Source organism: Vulpes lagopus, chromosome 3, assembly GCF_018345385.1.
Source record: "Vulpes lagopus strain Blue_001 chromosome 3, ASM1834538v1, whole genome shotgun sequence".
Classification (NCBI taxonomy): domain Eukaryota; kingdom Metazoa; phylum Chordata; class Mammalia; order Carnivora; family Canidae; genus Vulpes; species Vulpes lagopus.
The window spans coordinates 14,874,420-14,898,305 of record NC_054826.1 but is presented as its reverse complement, the minus strand read 5'-3'; the positions used below and the strand labels follow the sequence as shown (position 1 = coordinate 14,898,305).

Sequence of the window (23,886 nt, the reverse complement as noted above, 5' to 3'; positions counted from 1 at the left end):
TCTTCTAAAGTGGAAGCAAGAGTCAGAGTCTGAGATTAAAGATGCTAGGAGGTGGCAAGGAGGTACAGGTAGCAAGAGACTGTGGACCATTGCCTGCCACTGAGTTTGACTGGGACGAAAAACACCCTCACACCCAAGCGCTCCTGACCTGATCCTCAGAAGCCATATACATATGCTCTGAACACACCAAAAACCAACCACAGAGATGCAAAATGAAACAGAAGTTTATTTTCTGCAATACCTTCTGTAAATTACAAAGGCAAAATGCTATAAACTACAGCATATAACTTTTCAATATTTAACCAGAGTACTTATAATAATAAATATGCATCCTGAAACAAGATAAAAGGCTACACTTTGCCAGGCATCCTACAAAAATGTCTCAAGTTTTATACTCTGCAGCATTTCTGCGCGGGGGCGGGGGGGGGGGGGCGGCTGCTTGTATTAAGTGCTGTGACAAAAAGTCCTTTCACATTTCTTTGGAGCATTTTCGAAATTGCTGAACTATAAACAACTTAAGAAAAGTAACACCAAGCTTGAAAGCCATTTTTGCTTTGCTGTCCTTGGTCCTCAGCCAAGGTAGATGAACACATCCTCCGATACAGCCAAGCACCCTGTGCACCCAGGCAGCCCTGCGGTATGTGGGCGCGGTCAGAGCAGGCCTGCACTTTTAGTTATATACTCCGGAGATGTCTGCATTCGGCTGGCATCCCTCAGTAAGGACAATGCCGTAAGGAAGCTGCAAGCAAGTTCAAATATTTTTTAACCTGAAAGTAAAGTGAACAGAAATATCTTCCCCCACGACTTTTGCTATGCACCATCACATGTACCATATTAGGATTTCAGCGTCAACGGTGGAAAAGCGGTACCAACAGTCCTTCCAGAGAGAATTGTTGGGCGCTGGTAGAGCTGGGGTATTCCCAAATACTTCGTGGGTAAAAGGACGATTTAGTATCTTCAGTTCTAAGGACACAATGGCAGAGGGTCTAGGAGTACTGGTGGCAGCTCATGTTGAGTTTGGAATAGGAATACCTAACTACCCTTGGCTATAGCTGAAAACTCTGAAGAAAAAGTTAATGCTTTAAAAAAGTCGCAAGCACGGTTACCTAAAAATACTCTGTTAATAGAGTCTAATGTAAATTTCACTTATTTAGGGGTTTAGCTATGAAAACATCTTTAAGAGCCAATAAAAAATATTGTAGAGAGAAAAAAAAACATTTCTAAAAAAATTGAGGTTAAGAACTATGAGGCATTTCTTTTGGCTGTAAACGCACAGTCTACCGTCCCTTGTTGAAACACAAACGTCCAGATTCCTGAGCTTCGCCCATAACAGCAGGAGGCCAGTTTGCATAGAAAATTTGCACTCTGTCAACAATTTGCTTCAAAAGAACTCCTAAGGACAATTTGCTTTTGTTTTCCCACTTTGTAGTTTAGTGAAGAGCCCTCCTCAGACTGTGGGACTGGCAAGCAGGGGCGATGAGCTATCTAAGGCAGATGGGGGGCAGGATGGAATCAAGAGTTTGAAAATCCACAGGATATCACGATCAAGGCTCTTAAGCGGGCACCACCTAAGGAGCGCCATCCTAATTTGGTCATGTTTTGGGACTGGAAGCCGAAGGCAAATACAGCCCCCCGGTGCTGAATGGCACAGCCTGAGTGGAGGGACAAAAGCAACATGGAGCCGGGGAACCCCCTCAGCTACCAAGGAGGGTGCCCAGCCGCCAGCACCAGGACCAGCCCCTGGGTGTGGCTGACCCAAGCTCCGGGATCTGAAGGGATAATAGGGAGTGTCACCTCTGCTGATCTGAAGTCCCTAAGCGGTTGTGAGGAGGACAGCCTTCTCCAGGGCCCAGTCCTCAGAAAGCTGCCTTTGGAAAGGAAAAAGCTCTGCTAGGCCACGGTGTGTACCACGGGGGAGCACAATGGCAGTGGTTGCTGACAACTCCAGATCTACCACGAAGATGGACAACAAGGGGGGCAGTGTCCTGCTGAGGGAGCCATTTTACTTTTTCTGGGACTGGTTTTTACACATGGTAAGGATTTGCTTCAGTACTTTCTGGACGTCTTCATCCATCTGGCCCTAGGGAATTCAAACAAAAGACAATCAGTAGAACCTAAGTTGAGTGCTGGCCGTCTCCCCAAGGGAATGACCTGGCTGGGATGAAGCCCTTGGCTTTCCCCCCCAGATCTTCCAATGGAATGTTAGTCCTACGGATTCCCACATTTCTATGAGGGGCTGAGAGAGATGGCCCTGCTGTTTTCCCTCTGGAGGATGATGAGGCTGGGTCTACTAGGGTTGCCAGCAAAGGGTTTCTGGGTCTCAGCTGCCAGTGTGAGCCCAGCTGGCCAAGCCACCAACAGTCATGGGGTGAGAATGTGCTGATGGCTCCGAGAATATGGGCATGCCTGAAAATAAAGTCTGGGCTGCTCCTCCTAGTGGGGGTAGCAGCCACATCCTCCTCCATTTCTCAACAAGTGATGAGGCTGCTCTCCATAAATGATGTAAAAAGGCATTTTAAAGCTTCTCAAAGAGATTCTCCTTGAATTCTCATTTGTTCTGCTAGTTTAAGGATGGGAGTTTGGGTGACATCTGATGTAGTATTTCTTCAGGACACCCAGGTACTCCACAGGCTGTTAGCATACCTGCACAGCATACAGAAGATGCATTCTGTAAACAGATATGACCTCCTGGTGTTGTTTCTTGCATTCCTGGAAAGAGACGATTTGACACTGTTAAGAGCTTAGGAGACCTTCAAGGAACAAAACCTCAAAACTGTAAGAAAGCTGTCACCAAATGCTACCCAAGTGATTCCCTCCACCAAATCCTAGCATATGAGGCTTTCACAATCGTTGTGGGCTCACTGAGTTGTATATTTCTGAACACTTGTCACTATTCCTAGGGAAACATCTGCCAGTATTCTTAGGGGGAAAGCATCTACCTAGTTCCTATTTTGGTATGTCAACTCTAGAAGAAAATTCATGTAAAAAAAGTAGTTATTATATAATCCTACCTTTGTTTAAAAAGTGTATGTATACATAATTATGCAAATATAGATACCTTCACACAAAGTAAATAGTGTAAAGAAACATATTGAATGCAAAAAGTGACCATCTCAGAGTGGTTGGCTTATGGACAATTCTTATTTATAGAAGCTTTTCAAGAGTCTTCTGTATTTTCCAACTTCCATACAATAACCAAATATTTATTAATTTTTAAAATCTATTCTTTTAAAAGGAGTTACTGGTGTCTCATTCTATAGCTAGTCATATAGTCCCCAGGGAGTTCAATTACTCAACTCTCAGTGTACCCAGGAGATACACAGAGGGTGGTGGCACCAATCTCAACTGGTTCCTCAGGACCACGGTTTGTGCTTATATTTCTCCTTGTTGAGCTATTATTCTAATTCCTCTTGGTAACTATTTCAAGAACCTTCACTCAGCTCCAAACCCTTCTAAGAAGATGGTTTTCCTCCTATTTCATGATGAAAATTGAGACTATCATATATAGACCACTTCAAAAGTCTACAAAAGTCCATCAATACCCCTCTCACCTGCTTCCTATGAATGTCAGAACATGAGGTATCCTTCCTATTCAAGGACAACCTTTGAACTTCAGTCCTTTGAAGGTCACGCTATCTGAAAGTGTGCTTAGGACCTCCCTCCGTGTTGTTTCCTCCCACCTTTGGGACATCTCCACTCAGTCATTTAAAATTTCATCTCTGATCAATGTCCTCCTTTCCATCCCTGTTTCTGTCATCACTTAGATGACTGCAATATATCCATGTGCATGAGCCACTAATGCCTCAGTCCCACAGTTCCCCAGTGTTCACCTCCCTGACTTGCTGCCCTTGTTTTGGCCATGCACTCTCACGGTCACAGCCCTGCTTCTGTCATTACCTCTGAAATCTCATAAGAAAGCACCTCACTGGGGTAAGCCCAGGTGGCTCAGCAGTTTAGCGCTTGCCTTCAGCCCAGGGCATGATCCTGGAGACCCGGGATCGAGTCCCACATTGTGCTCCCTGCATGGAGCCTGCTTCTCCCTCTGCCTGTGTCTCTGCCTCTCTTTCTCTCTGTGTCTCTTATGAATAAATAAATAAAAATCTTTATTAAAAAAAAAAGAAAGCACCTCACCCTCTGGTCACCAGCTCCTACCTGTCCAGCAAATCTGCTTTAGGCTTCCCCCACCTTCTGCTGTGGTCCTTCAGCCTCCCTGGATACCTGGCTACTCGGTCACTTCTCTAGGGCAGCCTACTGCAATCCAGGTTCCACCCCACCACTCCATTGGGACTGTCTTTGCGAAGACTGCCAAGGGGCACCTAAATGCCCCATCTCAGGCCTTGCTGCCTCCTGTCTATCCCTTCGAGATTTGGCACAAGCATAAGCATCACCTCCACCAGTGGATGCTTACCACATCGAGAATATGGAAAGGCACGGAGTATAAATTCACTGTAGGCAGGGACTGTGTCTTATTCCTGATATAATATTCATTAAACGTGTTGAAAATGGTAAAAGTGATTATATAAACCATTAGCACTTTACAAGTCCGTGATAACTGCTTCATCAGAAAAATGACCTGCAGAACACACCAGAGACCATCTTCTCATCCCTGATCATTCCTTCACTGCTAGAACTGATAACACAAAATAGCTGGTTGTGTACTCTGTGGTCAGCCAGAGTAAACCTGAGTTCACTAGGATCATGTGTGTACTGAAGAATTCATACAATCCACCTGTTGGTAAATGGAAACTAGAGTGTCTAGGACAGGCTAACCCTTGGCTTCGCATGGAAAATGCAACATACCTGTGTCAACTAAAACCTTAACAAACATTGTGGTAGGTGAAATAATGGCCCTGCAAAGATGTCTACACTCCAGTCCCAAGAGCCTGTGGAATGTTACCTATTTGGTGAAAGGGACCTTGTAGTTGGATTAAGTAATCCCTTAAATGTAATCACAAGGGTCCTTCTAAGAGAGAAGCAAGGTCAATGGTAGAAGGAGGAGATGGGAGGACAGAACCAGAGGTGGAGTGGTATGAAGGTGGAGGTAGGGTCCATAAGCCAAGGGATTCAGGTGGCCTCTGAAGGCTAGAGAAGGCAAGGAAACGGATTCTCCTCTAGAGCTTCTAGAAGGAACCAGCCCGGCTGACATCTTGACTTTAGTGAAACTGATTTCATATTCATTATCTCCAGAAATTTTTTAAAAAAGATTTTTATTCATTTATTTGAGAGAGCATGTGCATGTGAGTGAGCACAACAGGGATGGTGGGGGTAGAGGGGTAGGAGGAGCAGAGGGGGAGGGGAGAAGGGCAAGTAGACTGTGCGCTGAGTTCGAGCCCCACGTAGCTCTATCCGAGGATCCTGAGATCACTACCTGAGCCGAAAACCAAGAGCCGGATCCTTCACTGACTGAGCCACCCAGGCGCCCCAATCTCCAGAATTTTAAAAGCACAGATTCTTGTTTCAAGCCAAGTTTATGTCAATCTGTCACATAGCCATTGGAAATGAAAGGACTTTCCCAGGTAAAATAAGGAGAGGGGCCAAGGAGCAACTCAGATGCACAGATGCACACCTAATCAGAGATCCCTGCCCCTAATAAGAAAAAAATTCTTGCCACTGCCAGAGATGGTAAAGACTGTGATAGAAAAAAGGAGAGGAGGTGAAAAGTTAGTGGATGAGTAAGCACGAAGCCTGCACCACTGTCCTGCCAACTCCTCCCTTCTCAGAGATGCAGGTGACCCCCCTCGTTGTCGGTGATGCCCGGGAACGCCACCACTTCTTCCTCCTGCCCTCCCCCAAGGTGGCTTCAGTCAACTGCCCTGCAGAGCGCCACTCCGACAGGCTGGGACTCTTCTCACCCCTACCCGCACCCCCTCCCAGCTGAGCTGGTGTGGAATCAGCCTCGCCCACCCCATCCCCACCCACAGCCGGCAGCGGAAAGAAGCCCACTCACAGCCAGCTGGTTCTGGAGCTGCTTGACCTGCTGCTGCAGCACTTCCAGCTGCTGACTCTGCCTCTTGGATGAGCTCGCAGAGTACGAGAGCTGTGACAGGCTGTTCAGAGCCTCCTTCAACTTGGTGACTTCCTTCGACATCTCACTGATCTGGCAAGAGAGAAAAACTATCAGCGGGAGAAACAGTGAAGCAAAATTCCAGAGTTCGAAGCCTCCAACACAGCCTCTGGGACTCGAGACTTTGGAACAATTTCTTTTTTTTAAAGAACCCCATAATATGAAATAGGTAACAAACCCACATGGCCCTCTAAGGCCATTACACTCAAATGAGGGCCCCGGATTCAATCTTGTGCTTTGATGCATGAAGGTAACAAAAGCTATGACATGGATTTTCTTTTTTACTCTGAAAGGGGGTATTGCTGAAAAATATAAAGCTGAACCAGGCTATCAGGCATTCTTTATCTGGAGACAGCTATGTCTCATTCAGTAGTGCTGACATGGGCAATCGGGAGTAAGTTCTAGGAGCCCTGATTCCTAGACATCAGGACATCTTGCTTTAAAGTAAACACAACCCTCCCTGCAACCTGGCCTCTGCCTTCCCACGTCCTGCCCCCCTCTTGGCTTTGGAAGCTCTTTTTGTAATTTTCATTATATTAAAGGAATAAATGATAAACAGTGGTCTGATCTGTGCCATTCAGAACACCTGCCCTAGGGGACCAGGGATGCGGAGTGGATTCAGGCCAGGACCTATTCTCTGAGCCTCCCTTAGTTTTCCTCCTCCCTCCAAGCCACACCCAGCCCATCTCTCATCACCTGCTCCCACCGCCCTCCCCCATACCGCCAGGGAGGGCGGTTCTCACAGTGACTCAGGGCAAAACTCATGGAGCTCAGGGAAGCAGGATTAAGTCTAGGAGTATCTGAGTTTCCATATAATGGAAGAATCTGCCTGGATCCCATGAGTTCAAGTTCAAGATGGGTCACAGAGGCCTCTCAGTTTTTGGGTTCACTTCTGATCCCTGCCACTTGGCAGAGCTTCTATAAAATCATTTTAAAAGGGAAAACAGGGGCAGCCCCCGTGGCTCAGCGGTATAGCGCCTGCCTTTAGTCCAAGGTATGATCCTGGAGACCCAGGATCAAGTCCCGCGTAGGGCTTCCCACATAGAGCCTGCTTCTCCCTCTGCCTGTGCCTCTCTCTCTCTCATGAATGAATGAATGAATAGATAAATAAATAAATAAATGGGAAAACATGTGCCACATATGTGAAAATGCTTTAATATAAGGGGACTGATAGAAGATCAATTTTTTTAATTTTTAATATTTTTTAAAGATTTTATTTATTTATTCATGAGAGACGCAAAGAGAGGCAGAGACACAGGCAGAGGGAGAAGCAGGCTCCACGCAGGAAGCCTGACGTGAGACTCGATCCCCGGACTCCAGGATCACGCCGTGGGCCAAAGGCAGCCCTAAACCACTGAGCCACCCAGGCTGCCCCTCGATTTTTTTTTAGAACATGAATGTCCAACCTACTAATCTTAACGTGGCCGTGGGGACAGATGGAGTCACGTGCAGAGCTTCTGCGCCTTCACAACAGGCCAGTGCTAACCAGCGCTGGACACGTTAACGGTGGTAAGGGTGCTAGCTGGAAACACGACGGCAATGGAATCTCACCAACCTTCTTGTCTTTATCCTCCTCCAGTCTGGACGAGCTCTCCGACTGTCTCTTCAGCTCGGCCAGCTCTTCCTGAGCGTGCTGGAATTGCTGCCGGAATTCATGGGCTTCCTGCTCTTTGGCTTTGAAGAGAGCCTGAATATTCTCCTTTTCCCTTTTCATCTGGGAGACCTCACTTCTCATCTGGGCAACCTCCGAATGGGCCTTCTCTTTCTCTTTCACCAAATCCTTCAATTTGGAGGCCAACACGCTCACTTCGCTTTCTAACGACGACTGGAGCTTTGCGTAGGCAGACCTGGGCACCATGGCGTCGGTCATCGCGGCCTTCTCTTCCTGGAGCTGCTTCTCCAGCTTTGCCACTTCTCCTTCCTTGCTTGCGAGGTGTTCTTTGAGACCGCTTATCGTTTCCTCCATCTCTTTGGCAGTAGCCCGCAGCGTGGTTATCACTTGCAAATGTTCTGTGATGGAGACAGAGTTCTCTTTCTGTGCGTCCACCAGCTGTTTGAGCTGGGTCAACTCATTCAACACCTTTGAGTACTGAGACTTCATTTCGGACAGGGCCTCTTCTGCCTTAGCTCTGGATACGTTCGTCACTTGCATCAGTTTCTCATGCTCTGCTTTATGGATATACTCGGCCGTTATGTCTTCTAGAGATTTCCTCTTCCTATAATCCTCCAGCTCGGCCTGTGCTTCCTTGTACAGCTGGGACAGCTCGCTCACCTGTTTGTTGAGTTCATCTATCATCCTGTTCATGGCCTCTTTCATGTCCTCGGCTTCGTCGCCGGCCTCCTGTGTCATCTGACTCTTGAGGGCATCTTTTAATTTCATGATTTCTTCTTGGGCCTCTTGGTACTTCTCAAACAAAAATGCTTTCTCCTTATTCATGTTCTCAATAACAGAGCAATATGAACTTTTCATTTCCTCGTACTCTTCCACGGGAGGCTTAATCACCATACCTTTCTCCCTCTCTAGAAGTTTTTCTTCTAGCTCTCTCACTTTTTCTTTATTTCTCTCACTTTCTTCTACTGCGTTCTGGAGGTCCTGCTTTAGCACATCTATTTCCTCCTCGGTGATCCTTAGCTCCTGGAGACGCGAATAACTGTCCACACTTTCGGGCGAGACGAGGCCCAGTTTCATCTGCTTCTGCACGTTGAGGACTTCTTTCATTGCCTCCTCATACTTGCTCTGGGTTTCTTTCAGTTTCTGGCTGAGGTCAGAGCCGTTCTCGGAAATCTCTGCACTGTTTACATACACTGGTTCCTCCCTTCTGGACTGGAGCTCAGCCTGGAGCTGCTGCTTCTCTGCTTCGGAGCTCTCCAGTCTTTTCTGCAGGTCTTGCAAAATCTCGTGTAGTTGCTGAATTCGGCCCTCACTGTCGAGAGTGGATTTACTCACGGAATGTGTTAAGACAGATGGAGATGATTTGGAGTCTGGAGAAGTTTCATTAGGTTTGCCCAGGGGTGGAGCCAAGTCAGTTTGAGTGGAATGGTAGGAATCAAAGCTCAGGTCTGCTTCAGCCTCCTTGGGTGATTTGGCCTGGGGAAAAGGCAAGAATGAAATGGCAAAAAGGTGTGGTCAGGTGAGCAAGCAACTGGAAGGAGAGGACAAATCCAGAGCTTACGTGTGGGAGAGCTGCAGGGTCACTTTATGTGTACTCTTGACCCACAACAAAATATGGCCTGATACATGAGGGTTAGATTAATGACACTAAGCTTATTCTGTGCTCTATCAGGACAGCTGATTTGTGCCACTTTAAAAACACAAGATTTGTTTGGACTCCAAAGCCTCTGACTTAAAATTTTTCCTTTGCTTCTCCTATCATTCCAGTTGCCAAAAGGGGCAATGGGCTTTATACAGCTAGCTACTTATTTAAATTCTTAAATCTGCTGAATGATCAGCTTTACTAAATGAATGGCTGATTATACGCATATACACACACGTCATATATAATATACACTAAGTATATAATTATATATAATTTATCAATTTACAGAAATCGAATTAATAAATACCTCTCTCAACAAACAGAAAATCTGAAACTATGAAATGCTTATGGCTAACTATATTTAAAAAAGAAGAAATTAATGGAGATGTTTGTAACAAAATATCATCTGACTAACCTGAAAAAAATCCAATAGTCTGACCCTATAGAAGAGTCTGTGGTCACAATCTCTATACCCACCTGTAATTTATCTTGTAATTCCTTATTGTGTAAGGTAAGAGAAGCGACTTTTGCTTGCAACAAGACAAGAAGATCTTGTTGGTCAGCTTCAGAACTTACATCCAACAAGCTATCAGCACCTTGGAAAAGAGAAAAGCAATTTAAAATAATATTTAAAAAACCAGTATTTCTCTGACCTTTAACTAAGTCACTTTCTAACCAGTCCAATGCTTCTTCCTGGTCCTGACTATGAATGAAAGCCCCTAGCAGCTGGGAGATGAACAGTAATTCTCAGGTCCTGGAGTTTCCTTACTATGGTATTCCCAGCACAGTACTAGATGCCTGGATGTATATAAGCTCATCTGAAAACTGATGGATCTGGGGCACATGGGTGGCTGGCTCAGTTGGTTAAGGGTCTGCCTTTGGCTCAAGTCATGATCCTGGGGTCCTGGGATCGAGCCTCACATCGGGCTCCCTGCTCATCAGGGAGTCTGCTTGGGATTCTCCCTCTCTCTCCATCCCTCCCCCAACTCATGCTCCCTCTCTCTTCTAATAAATTTAAAAAAAAATTGTTAAAAAAAACTGATGGATTTGCTCATATGTCTTCCATTCACCTGATTAAGTGTCATATCTTAAGTTACTTTTTGTTCCTCCCATGCCTAGTAAGTCCCATTTCTGTGAGTGCTTTTAGAAATATGCTGGTTTACTTCTTATCCTTATCACCATGACTCTAGTTCAAACTTTATCACCTAGCTTGGAAACCCTACAAATAGCCCTGTAACAAAGCTCTCTCTCTCTCTCTTCTCTGTAGTAAAAATATAGCCTTGCCCCATACTGTTAGGCTAATCTTCCTAAAACATGCTTTGATAGGGTCATTCCTGTGGTTCAAGTGCTTTAATCACTCTCTCTCCAAAATTAATCTCCAGATTCTTTACTTTGGGTTAAGGCCACCATAATCTGGTGCCAATGTACTTTTTAGGTGTATGATCCATGATCTCTAGTTGATCACATCTTCCTCTATATTCTCAACACAGGGTTGCTACTTTAATTCTTCATGTATACGACTGCCTTCATAGCATCTCTTTGGTCAAGTCACTTGTGCATCTTTCAGGACCCACATCAAACTTTGCTTCCTCCTTACAGCATTTGATGACCCAATGACCACCCCACCATGAAACAGTCTCCTCTGAATTCCACAATCCTGCTGCTGGCAAGCCATAACTTTTTGACATCCTACTGATTATCATGCTAAAATAACATCTAAAGCAATGATACTCAAAGTGCTTACTGAGACAAGAACCTTGCTCCAGAATGTTATTCAGCACACTGCTGCCTTCATGCAGTGTTCCTATGGGAGCAGTGGGGGTGGGGGGAGGGCGGGAGGGGTCTGCTGGACAAAACAGTGTGCCCAGCAATATAGCTGGATGACTTTCTGGTGCAAACTCCTTATTTCATATAGACTGGCAACAGTTTGCAGACCACAATCTGAATAGCACTGATCTACATATTTTAATGTTATTTTATTACTATAGAGCTATAGTGGCTGAGTTGGTTAAGCGACCAACTCTTGGTTTTGGCTCAGGTTGATCTCAGGGTTGTGGGATCGAGCCCCAAGATTCTCTCCCTCTGCCTCTCCCTCTACTTGTGCATGCATGCACTCTCTAAAATAAATAAATAAATCTTTAGAATAAAATAAAATGAATAAAAGAGAATACGTAGGCTACAGTAATTTAAAAGCTGATTTTGTAATACAATACATCAAAAAACAAGAATTTGGCAGCAGGTCTAATAATTGCTGTATTTCTGGAAGAGAGACTGTAAATGGTATTTCAAGATACCTGCAATAATAGGAGACATAGGTGACATGACATTATCTGTGAATTCTCTTGTTGGCAAAGTCACTGGTCTGCTGATATCACTGGGGGGTTATTCGTCTATATTTAAAATTGAGGGAAGTGCTAACATTTAGTTAGGGACAAATGAAAACAGAGATATATTTTTTCACGCCCATGCTTAGAGACTCCTTAAAATCCAGGTGAAAGCCTCTGGGAGTACAGGAAGTGTCAGCCTGTGTAGTATTGGCAGCTCTGGGGTGGCAGGCATCCCAGGGTTCTCCAACCCCCCTACACTCCCTCCCAGCTTGGCCTTTGCTCTCTTTAAATGGGCATGAACTACACACCTGTCAAAGGAACACAAAAAGGTGCCCCTTCATCTTACCTGTGGTGCTGTCACTCAGTCTGTCTTTGTTTTCTTGTATAGAACTGATCTCAGCCTGTAGAAACACAAAAATGACTTCAAAGAATATTCCTGACTATAATAGTCCATAAAAGCAGCAAGCAAATTTTCCTCCCTGAGTTGACACAGAACAGTTATCCTTCTAGAAAAAGTTAGAAAATCCCCAGGAAAGAAAGTATTTTAAAATATAAGTGTATAAAAATGAAAATTATCTACTAACATATAATCTCTAAAACATCAGGTTCCAGAGCATATAATCTCAAGTGTTTTTCAGAAATTTCATTTAATCAGTATAATACAAATATCTTTTAGTATTAAAATAATTTTATATCTATGTCCTAAACTTGAGATGGCAAATAATACTTTCATAATGAAGTCAAATACAAGTTTCACCTGCTGGATAATACATTGATTAAAATAAATAGAAGTACTCTTTAGCTTTACTATTTTATAAATTAACTGTTATTAATACATTATTATTATTTTTAAGAGAAGTTGTAGTAAATAGACGTGTCAGGGATGTTATAGGTAATTTTACAAGGGAATAAAAAGTTTTATGGTCATGGACTGACAATCCCCTGAAGATTTCCTCTGAACCTTTGTCCCTGAATATCTGTCTGCAAATACACTGTAAACATTCTTGCAACTTCAAAGCCAGACTTTCATTTCAAAACAAAATACAACAAGTTGCCAGAAATTACTGTGTTTCATCCAGATGAGCCATAGACCTGATAAAAAAGATAAGTTTTCAGCAAAGGAACTTTTGTGAAAGCCCAAAATGCTAAAAATAAAGTGGCTCATTTTTGGCAAGTGCTTATCTTCACAAAAAGCTGTCTTTTCACTTTATAAAAATAGATGTTTATTTTTATTTTTCAACTATTTTAAGGTACAATAAACAGCATCCATTTAAAGTTGACGGTGTAAGGAGTTCTGGTAGATACATACCCATGGAACCACCACTATAATCAAGACACAGCATGTTTCCATTAACTCTACAAGGTTTCTCATGCTTCAACACAGCCAATCCCTGCCCACCTTATCCCCAGGCAACTGCCACTCTCCTTTCTGCATTATCTAGAATTCCTATAAATGGAGTGTCACGGGTATGAATTTGTCAGGCTTCTTTCACTCAGCATGATCTTTAGATTGATCTACGAGGCTGCTTTGACAGCTCTGCATCCTTTTTTATGGGTACCTAATAAAAACTGTATGGACATATGTCAATATCCTTATCCATTCACTTGCCGACAGACATTTGGATTGTCTCTAGTTTTGGGATACTCAAATAAAGCTGCTACAAACATTTGTATATATAATTTTTGGAGACATACATTTTAATTTCTCTTGGATAAACATCAGTGAGTGGATGGCTAGATATGTCAAGTGTATAATGAACTTTTAAAGAAACTCAGTTTTTCAAGTAGTCATGCTTCTTTACATTCCTACCAACAGAGTACAGCAATTCTAGTTTTTCCACGTTATCACCCTAGCCATTCTAAATAGCGTCCCTTTTAATCTTTGTATGGGTGTGTGTGTGTGTGTGTGTGTGTGTGTGTGTGGTGGGGGAGTGGTTAAAGAAATGAAAGTCTTTTCACACTATTTCTGAAAATTGTAATTTGTGATATCATTCTTTGGAATGCATTGTGTCCTTTGAGTCATAATCGTATTAGAAGATATTAGGGTACTCACTGTAAGAGCATAACTTTCTTTCCTTTCAAAGGTATTCATCTTAAGAATTTATTAATAAAATCGAGTTAAAGTGGTAGAAATGTTAGGTTGGCAGAATCTTTCAGATCCCTGGGCATACAAGTTAAAAGAGAATTTATCTTCAGTAATTCTTAAATGGAGGAAACAAAAAATATACAATGATACCACTGCAATTTTTATTTTAACAATTAAAAATTTTATGTTTTCTCCAAGCATAATTTCCTAGTGATGGTTAGGTAAACAGATAGTAAATTGAAATATACTCCCATTTCTTAAAATACTTTCCAACAACAAATCTAAAGAATCAGAATGGATTTTCTAAAATCAATGCATACTAGTTGAAAAAAAGGTTAAATTAAAATCTACAATTGTTTGTCAGTAAGACATCAGAGAATAATCAACATTTCTTTCTTTTTTGAGTGGCATTATATCAACTCCATTTAGTAAGAAGACTGGCTGTCAGGAAAGTTTTTGTCCCTTTTTGTAAAAGGAAGAGAATTAGTTATTACTTAATGATGTTATTTATTCATTCTACTCTTTTTGTGTGGAGTCCTTGCTGGGAGAAATGACTGAAGAGTGCTTCATGATGAAAAGGTTGTGAACCAATCACTGGAAAATCTGTTCTGTTTCGTCCTATGTTCACATCTATTATGTATCTTAAGATTCAAAATAAATTAAACACAGAAAGGAAATACCTTGAAGGGTGGTTCGGCAAAAAACACAGATTCCTTTCCCGAAAGTGGTGTTGAAGTTATTGATCTTGGGGAAGACACGTCACTCAACTTAAAAAGACAAAATGAAAATCACAGATAAAGAGTGCTTCTTCAAAGTCTTTTCTTCTCCAGGGCCAAAGAATTCACCTACTTAATTGCTACAAATAAATCTAACGGCAACCTTCCTTAGTCTCAATTCAAGGGTATTTTCAACATAGTGTGGACCCTCAAATACTGACAGTTCACAGAGTGTAATTAAGTAACTCTGCTCCTATATTCACTAGAAGCAACTCTCAAAACCTATAAAGCTTCTGTGGCATGGTGAGAATATTATCAGTGAATATGCTCATGTAGTTGAGATATTCCTCTCAACTATCTGAGACATTTCATAGACATCCAAGCTTCCTCGTTTAGGCAGTCGTCACTATACACTCAGAAATGAAAGCTACTTTTACTATTAGCCAACCTTCAATGTAATTACAGAGGCAAATCTATTTTAGCAGTGTTTTAAGAAACCAACTAAAATTCATTTTCAATTAACTGCTTCACCAGCCACCCATTCTCCCTGCCTCTACTTGAGGTGTTGACGTGAGGTACTAAAAATTGACTTGAGTTTCACTTAAGGAAGAAGTTTCTGTCATAAGACTTTGAGAAATTTTCCTGAGGCTTTTATTTATTTTTCCTTGAGCCTTTTAAAAAGATATTGTTCAATTCCTCAGCCTTGCAATAAATAAGAATCAACATGATTTCCGTACTAATCAGTAAAACCCTTCACACCACTATCTGTAAATTTAAAACTAGTAAAGAGAATTTGAAAGGTGCATTTAAGGGTCAATTCAAAAACATTTCTATTTGGCCAGACACACAAAATGACAAAATCATGGCTTGTCGTCTTTGTCGTCGTATGATTGTTCACTGCTGGTTGGCTTTTTTCTTTACCTGAGTAGGACTGACAGGAGGTGGTGGAGCTTTGCGTTTTTTTGGAGTTCCACTTCTTTCTGAGCTTAGTTTAGAGACTTGATCATGCTGGAAGTTAGCACAGTCCAAAGAATGGAGGTGGGTTAGTTCGGTTAGTAAAGTCTGAACAGCTTCATCAAACAAATGAGAAACACTGCAACAGTTCGTGCATTTCTTACTTTATCAAGATCTGACATCTGCTACCGACATAAAAATAAGTAATATGCATGCTCCAAGTTTTCTTCCAGCAGCCCATGCTTTAATAGCAAGAAAATATAAAACACAAGACAAAACCAGATTAAGTTGGTGTAAGGAACTGGGTAAGTGGAGGATGGGGAGCTGCCTGCCCCAATTTAGAACCCAGGATACATTTCTAGTCTAGCTTCCATCTTAATGCAAAATAGTGGTATATCCACCACCTGTGCTTTACTTCCACTCCTTAAAGAATGTCAGTATGGGGGCAGGAAACATCATCTCGGAAGGTTATAAAAAAGTAACATAGTTTGTACCTAATAAATTCAGTATTGACCATTTCCAATTTATGATAATTTTTCAAGATCCTTGATGTATAACTAAATAAATGCAGGAGCTAACTATACACCTCACCAAAAAAGTAAAGAACATCATGATGTCTTTAGGAAAAAATTCCAAAATAACATGGCAGTCTTCTCAGTTTCTGGAATTTTAATGACAGCTTAGAAAAGTTCCAATTAAAATGAAAGGACAAGCTGAACCTCTTATGTTCATTAAATATCTAACACTGCCATGGATACAGGTGTATAATCCGTGGGACACACAAGCATTTAAAATGTTGTTTGCTCACAGAGTTAACCATTTTCACACCAACAGAAAATATTAGTACATTTCAGGAAAAGATGAATATATAAGTAGCAGGTTTTAAAGTTACATGCTTTGGAAACAGGGTAAACCACTAAGAAAATATTTACCACCTTCTAACAATGAATATTTATTCTAAAGATTTTTCATCCCTTAGTGTTTTCAACATAGTTTTTATTACTTTTCTAGTGGACCACAGAGTAGTTGAATCAGGATATTTTCAAAGTCCCACAAGCTACAATGATAAAAAAATTCTCAAATAAATACCTGCTTTGGTTTTGTTGGTGTCTTTAAATCTATAGAGGAAAAAAAGAGTGAAAAAAAAAAAGAACTGTAAGAACCATGACTCACATCCACTTTGGGTGGGGGATACACACACACACACACACACTCTCTCACACCCATACATACAACAAACACAATATTTAACACTTCATTTTTCTTCAAGAATATGTTTAAAAGAATAATAAAATAGATCATATTGCGCACATTCCTTTACCCTTTGGGGAAAATGGAGTGGATAAATTTAAAACAACACTGGCTATTTTCTTTCACATACCAGAATCCTGAGAGATTTTTGATAATAGAAGGCTTTGAATTCCTGCATTTTCTGAGAGTTTGGAATAATGTAAGGCATTGTGTCCGAGAGAATCTACAAGGTTTAGGTCTGCACCCTTTTTAATTAAGGCTTCCACGATATTAGAGCTGCTGATCTCACAAGCCAGCATGAGAGCAGTTCTAAAGAAAAAAGGAGACACCAAATTAGTACTAACAAAATGGGAAAACGCTTTCTTGGAAAATTATTTACTTTAGAATACAAGGGAAAGAAGATTAAGTGTACTTAAACATACACACTTAATCTTCTGGGGAATTTGAAATGTCATGCTAGCGAGATGAAATTAGGTATTTTTTTTTAACTTCAGATTATATCAAAACATTAAACCATATTAGGTCAAATAACTTAGACATAATCTTCTAAATATAATCTAAATATGATGGGATTTAATGTGATTGGCACAAATCATGTCCTCCTTTCACCTCAAGCATTTTAAAGTACCTATACATTATAATGACTATTTTTAAGAGCAGCCAATATGTTTACTTTTATTTAATTTTGCCTAAAAAGCCATTGGAAATGGCCTCGACACTTTAGTATTCAATAATCTCATCACGGACTCAGTATGTTCCCAAAGGTCTGAGGGAAAATTTTTTAAGTCACAACAGACTCTGGATTATCAAAAGAGGCAGAAGGAGTGCCTAGCTGGCTCAGTCAGTAGAGCACACGACTTTTGATCTCAGGCTCATGAGTTTGAGCCCCATGTTGGGTACAGAGTTTACTTAAAAAAAAAAAAAAGGCAAAAAATGAAAAATTAAGACCACTTTATAACAAATGATCCAAAAGACTGCTGTGTTATTTTGAGCCTCCCAGAATGTAGTTATCACTAAAATCCCATGATTTCTATTTCTGTGGTACCTTCCACTTTTGTCCCTGGAATTTACATCTGCTCCATGGTCCAGCAAAAAGCGACAGACCTCACTGTGGCCATTTTGTACTGCCAGCAGCAGTGGTATATTCCCATCCTAGGAGACAAATTCAGATTGATTTTAACTCAGACACCAAATGCCAGAATTGCGAAGGCCCTTGTTCTTTGTATATTCATTCCTGAGCTGTCCTGCCGCCATGACAGTTTGGGTCCCAATAGGGCTGCCATTACATCTCAGCACAGCTCTTCTTATGGCGTTGTACCAACTGTTAGCTTTTACTCAGGAACCTCAGTCTCCTGGGCTACTTGTTCCCTCGGACCATCACTCAGTCTGGTGATGGTGTGTGAGAGAGTATAGAACACCAAGTATGAAAAGGCTCAAGGCAAGCGTATCATGTTTATTGAGGGATGACTCTGGAGAAATGAAGGACTTGTTTCCATAGGGCAGCTTCTTCCAAGTGAACTACATGCGTCCTACCATTCATTCCACTCTTCCCTTCTCAGAGAGTGCATGCTTTCGTAACCTTAAAGGTACCAAAACAAAACATAAATTCAGAGTGTTTGTACCTGATACCTGACAAGATAAAAGATCAATGGAAAGAATGATTTTGTATAACAACTGGCATTCCTTTAAAAAAAGAAAATGCTGATGAAGCACTATATTATATATCTGAAACTAATGTAACACTGTAGGTTAACTACACTGGAATTAAATTTTTTAAAAATAAAAATTTAAAAGGCAAAAAAAAAAAAGAAAGAAAATGAGATCCCAACTCACAAATCACATGAGGAAATTAAGAATTTAAACACTGTTTGTAGCAGAAAAACAAAAAATACTAGAAGAATATATAGGTGACTATTTCTACAATCTTAGAGTGAAGGGGTCTTAACTCAAATAATGCAAACCAAAAGAGAAGCTTCTGTTCTGCTTTTTTCTTGAACATACCTCACAAATGAGGTTGATAGTAATTTTTAAGGTAGATGGATTCAAACAGACAAAGGAAAACATAAATTGCAGTATAGCCAGTGATTTTTACATGAGGATTTAAAAATATATAATTGGGGCTTAAAGATTGAGTCTCCATTTAAAATAGAATTTCAGGGCAGTCCCGGTGGCTCAGCGGTTTAGGGCCACCTTCAGCCCAGGGTGTGATCCTGGGAACCCGGGATCGAGTCCCACATCGGGCTCCCTGCATGGAGCCTGCTTCTCCCTCTGCCTGTGTCTCTGCCTCTCTCTCTCCCTCTCTGTGTCTCTCATGAATAAATAAAATAAAATCTTAAAAAAAAAAAATAAAATAAAATAAAATAGAATTTCAGACACAGTTCTACAAAGTTATCTCTGGGAAATTATAATACTTCCTGGTTATAAAGTACTGAGATTCAGGGAATGGGAATTTATCTACAGATTCTATATAACCACTTAGCAATATCCCCATCAGGCATAATGCATGCATGTCAATTCCCATGCTATGGCAGGAAATTTAACCTTGTAACCAGGAGTGACTGGCATGTAAACTTCCTCTCATCCTTGCACAGGGGCCACAGTAACTTTCTCTGTATCGTTCCAATTTTAGTATATGTGCTGCTGCAGAGAGCACATAAATTTACTCTAGAAATAGCCCAGCAAGGTCAAAATAGGCTAGAAGCAATCTTCAAAGGTGGGAAACCCTACCCAAGAGGACCCAAGATGCTATATGTGAAATAACAGCAGTACTAAAACTTCTAGTTAGACTTCCTTCTTATTTCTAAAAATCAAGAAATTAAGCCTTATTAATATTTAGGTTGATGGCAGATGACCTTAGAAACAGATACACCAGGAAGTGCATGTGACAAAATGTTTTACTGATGGTTCAAGGGACCAATGTGGATAATACTGAATCCAATTTGCAGAAGAGGATCCAGGTTGAAAAACACCAGCCTTGCTAAATGCTTAGGTCTCTAAATGTCCTAGTGGCTCTTGGAAGTAGCTCACTGCGCTCTAGAAACCAGTGTCCATCTCCACCTCTAGTAGCCGCCAGATACTCACCAAATCCTTGAGGTTTATAGGGCTTTTGTGCTCACAAAGAACCTGCACAGCTTGAAGGCAGCCCTGAGCCGCTGGGGAGAGGAAACACATCACAGCATGTCACAAAGCTGCTCACACAAGCAGGGGCATCAAACACATCTAGGACAGAAAAGCTCGTGTCCCACCCACTTTGCCTAGGTTATTCTACTTGCACCGAAGAGAAATGGTATCAGGAAAGTTAAGTAAGCTGTGGCCTAAAGCCAGTGGCTACCAGTTGCCCCACGCAAATACTTGGTTTAGCATTTTATAGGACTTAGCTTGTCTGCAACCAGCACTCAGAAATGTGTAAATCTCATCGTTCCTGAATTCGGTTTTGTTACTTGGAGCCGTGTGACAGATAACGACAGACAGTAAAACAAAACACTGATACATAAAATTGGGGTTTCTTTTGATCCCACATCAAAAAAAATCTGTATCACACATTACATGAAATCTACAAATGCTTATAATTATCTCTCAGTTTAAACAAGAACCTTATGTTAATTAAAATATAGTAACCATGACAGTGTTTACTGATTGTTTGGCAGGGAACTGATGAATCCTAGATGCGTTCTTTGATAAAACTCTACATGTTTTGCAAACGGAGGGAAATGGAAATTCTAGGAATGATGACAAGACGACAGCAACAGAAATAAAATGGTAAAGATAATGGCTTGAATGAGGAAAAGGAAAATTTAGTATTTCTTGTGGCAGAAGATAAATAAGAGACTGAAAGTCACCTGCATAATGTAAAGCTGTTTTCCCAGAGCTGTCAACACTTTCGGCTGGGCATTTAGACTAGAAGACAAAAATAAATACACATAATGAAATTCAGTTCTGTTTAGTTCATCCTTTTCCTGCAAGGTTATGATGCGTCTTATTAGGACGTGTATAAATATAAATAAGCCCTGATGGCTACGCTCCAGGGCCCACAGGCTCTTGCGGGGAGGGGACTCGCTTCCAAGTAATTGTGACCCAGGCAAAAGGTCACCTCTTTGTTGCTTTGGCCACCCTGTCCTCTCTCTCACTCTAGCATTCCATCACCAGCAGATCATCCCCACCAGCTAACAAATTCTAGGAGGTCTCATCTTGCTCCCATCTTTCCCCTCATTTCCTGCTCTATTTCTCTAGTCCTCTTCACAAAAGCAACCTTCTGTCAAGAACTGCCCACATGCAATCAATGCTTCCTCGCTTCCCATTCACTTCCAAAGCCAGTGCAGTTGCGTGTTGTCCTCCAGACTCCACAGAGATGGCTCTAGTCAAAGTCACCAACAACCTTCATGTTTCCTGTGACAACAAACATCTGTGTGTTCCTCTTACCACAGTCTATCCCCTACTCCAAACGTTGCTTCCTCTCAGCTCCCAGAGCCCACACTAGCCTGGTTTCCCCACCCCTGCTCCGGCCACTCCCCCTCCATTAGCCAAACATGACCTTGGGGTTCCCTGGTGCTCTCTTCCTTGGTAATCTCATCCACACTCAGAGCTTGAGATATACCACCTACGGCTAATGACTCAAATGTGTAGCTTATCAATAACCACCACAATACTGCATAGTAGCTATCGCGCGCCAGGCACCCTTCAAAGAATTGTTTTAAGACTCCTAACAACCCTAGGTAGATACTATTATCACTCCCATCTTCATTTGAGGAAACTGAGACACGGCGAAGTTAATAATTTGCTCATGTCACAGGAAGTGGCAGAGCCAGGATTCAAACCCAGACGTGCTGGGCTAGAGCCTTGGTTCTTATCTGTACACAGCAGACATCATCTCGGATTGCCAGGCTTGATCACCCACTGCCTATTTCACATGCCCACTCGGATGAAAGCACCTCAAACGCAGCCCAGCCTAAACTTCTGGTTTCCTCTCCCTGACACTTCCCTATCTTTGTCAACAGCACCACCACCTAACTAGCCAACGAGCCAGAGACCACTGGGTCATCTCTGATTTCTTCTCCTCCTCCTCTTCCCCCATCTACCACCAGCTCGTCCTGTCAATTCTGTGTCCTAAATACACCCGCTCTACTCTCTTTCCCATGGGCACCACCTTGGCTGAGCCAGCACCTTCTCGCTCGGACAAGCTGTGGCCGCCTCCTGGGAGTCTCCACAGCTCTGCTGTTGCCCTGATTCTCTATATGACTAAAGTGATCTTTTAAAACTGTGAGCATCAGTCCTTCCTCAAAAGGCCTCCACAGTTCCACACCGTGTGTAGATGAGTTACAATCCGCCTGTCCTAACACACGGGCTGGCACCCCGTGTCCTTCTTTCTCCTCTCTCATTTAACCCCAGGCTTTCTTTCCTCCCTGACTAGAGCTTTTCCTCCCCGAGGCCCTCTGAACTTGCTCTTTGTCTCCTTGAGATGCTCTCCCTTGGCTCTTTCCATCGTTTTCAGTTTAAATATCACCTCCTCCATGAGGCCTTTCCTAAACCTCTACCCCACATTCCTCTCTCTCAGCACTCTGTCAGTTTTCTTCATGATGTTGTGCAATCTGTAATGTGCATTGGGGATTTGTTTACAAGATGACCAGCTCCATCAGGATAGGGGATGGAGATCACTAGAGTCCCATCACAGAGGGCAGGGGATGCCGAGACAGAAGTGGAGAATTGGCCAGAGAGGCCCAGGATCCGAGGAAAACAACCCATTAGTAGGACACCAAAGCTTCTGATTTGAAAAACTATTCAGGAAGAAGAACAACAAGTCTACAAGTCAGAGGCAAGAACAGGCAACATTAGAGTGAAATGTCTGTCCGCCCTTCAGTGGTAAGAAGAATGGAGATCAAGTTACGACTTACCATGCTTTGGCCTAATTTTAGAATAGCACAAGGAAGTGTTTAAAGGCTTCAAAGATTCCAGAGAAAAACCAATCCATTTGCATAACCAGATATAAAATTACATTAGAGGCTAGAATATCTGGTCCCTGCCCATGAGGATTTCCAGCTTGTCAAGTTCATTCTTCCTGAAAATCAGAGCCAGATGCAAAGTCTGGATAGCCAAGCCAGAATGGGAATGGAGATTTAAAATGTAAATAAGTTAAAAAAAAATTAAGGGACAACCAAAGGTATGGAGGCAGGGCACTTAGGCAAGTCAGTGATTCGTCATTCATCCAGAGTGCCGGGTCACAGAGAAGGCAGGTAAGTTCTATTTTCACTGTTTTCAGAGAGATGCCTCATAATTTAAAAAAATAATAACAACAATAATCACAGACGTTGATCTAGTTTTCTTGAATTTCACTTCAAAGACCTGTTAAGGTTATGCATTCCTGGCATTGGTGGTGGCTTGCATCATGTAATGCAAGACAAGAAGCTGTGTGATCAACAGAGCACGACAAGTGGAAGAATGTGACCACATTTCTGCATTAGACTTGCAAAGCCAAATGAAAGCAAGCTGCCAGGTCCCACACGGTGCTCGTGAAGGCCGAGACGACAGCGCAACAGAACAGACAGTGCTCCGAGCCCAGATCGTACTGCCCTGTGCTTTCCTGAAAACCACCAGCTTGCATTTTGACTGACAAGAGCTGGATGTTACGGTATGGACTGCTATTGGGAGTTCATTAAATATTCATCTTCAAAGATTTACCGATGTCGTGCCCCCTAAGCGATCATTATAAACGGGCAAGGTTAGCAAAGCAGGGAGCTGGCTTAGAATGATGAAGAAGAATAAAACCGAGAACTTAGCCAAAACTAAGAACGAAAAGCTCATTAAAAGTTACACACGGGGATCCCTGGGTGGCTCAGCGGTTTAGTGCCTGCCTTTGACCCAGGGCGCGGTCCTGGAGTCCCAGGATCGAGTCCCACATCGCTCCCAGCATGGAGCCTACTTCTCCCTCTGCCTGTGTCTCGGCCTCTCTCTCTCTCTCTCTATGTCTATCATGAATAAATAAATAAAATCTTAAAAAGAAATAAATAAATAAAAAATAAAAGTTACACAGGAGGAGATAACAGTTGAAATTTTGTTTCTCACAAAGAGCTGCTTTCTACCAAGGACCGAAACAGAGAACACTAGGAAATCGCAGATGCTGCATTGCAAGGACCTCCAATAGCACGGAGAAAGGGTTTTAAGTTGATGATGTGAAGGATACCGGTCTTTCAGAAAAGAAAATAAGGAGCTGAATGAAGGAGAGAGAAAGGCTGGATCC

General features: G+C 42.1%; 1 protein-coding gene and 1 non-coding gene across 8 annotated transcripts in view; both read right to left on the bottom strand.

The window, feature by feature from the left end:
- Positions 1-208: 208 nt before the first annotated feature.
- The window catches only part of RAI14 (retinoic acid induced 14), a 136,573-nt gene continuing 112,895 nt past the window's right edge, over positions 209-23,886 (bottom strand). For 6 of the 7 annotated variants that reach the window (XM_041747707.1, XM_041747706.1, XM_041747705.1 and 3 more), the window contains 13 exons: positions 20,495-20,552; positions 19,737-19,807; positions 17,701-17,807; positions 16,786-16,964; positions 16,494-16,522; positions 15,372-15,458; positions 14,415-14,501; positions 11,995-12,049; positions 9,799-9,917; positions 7,620-9,152; positions 5,948-6,097; positions 2,644-2,709; positions 209-2,080 (listed from right to left, as the gene is read on the bottom strand). In XM_041747707.1, the coding sequence (XP_041603641.1) occupies positions 2,003-2,080; positions 2,644-2,709; positions 5,948-6,097; positions 7,620-9,152; positions 9,799-9,917; positions 11,995-12,049; positions 14,415-14,501; positions 15,372-15,458; positions 16,494-16,522; positions 16,786-16,964; positions 17,701-17,807; positions 19,737-19,807; positions 20,495-20,552 (2,619 nt within the window). In that variant the 3' untranslated portion in view covers positions 209-2,002. The remainder of the gene's footprint in view (positions 2,081-2,643; positions 2,710-5,947; positions 6,098-7,619; positions 9,153-9,798; positions 9,918-11,994; positions 12,050-14,414; positions 14,502-15,371; positions 15,459-16,493; positions 16,523-16,785; positions 16,965-17,700; positions 17,808-19,736; positions 19,808-20,494; positions 20,553-23,886) is intronic. The other variant, XM_041747704.1, reaches the window with a different exon arrangement.
- LOC121488516 lies at positions 19,201-19,308 on the bottom strand. The gene has a single exon (XR_005987134.1). It is a non-coding gene; the product is annotated as a U6 spliceosomal RNA (small nuclear RNA).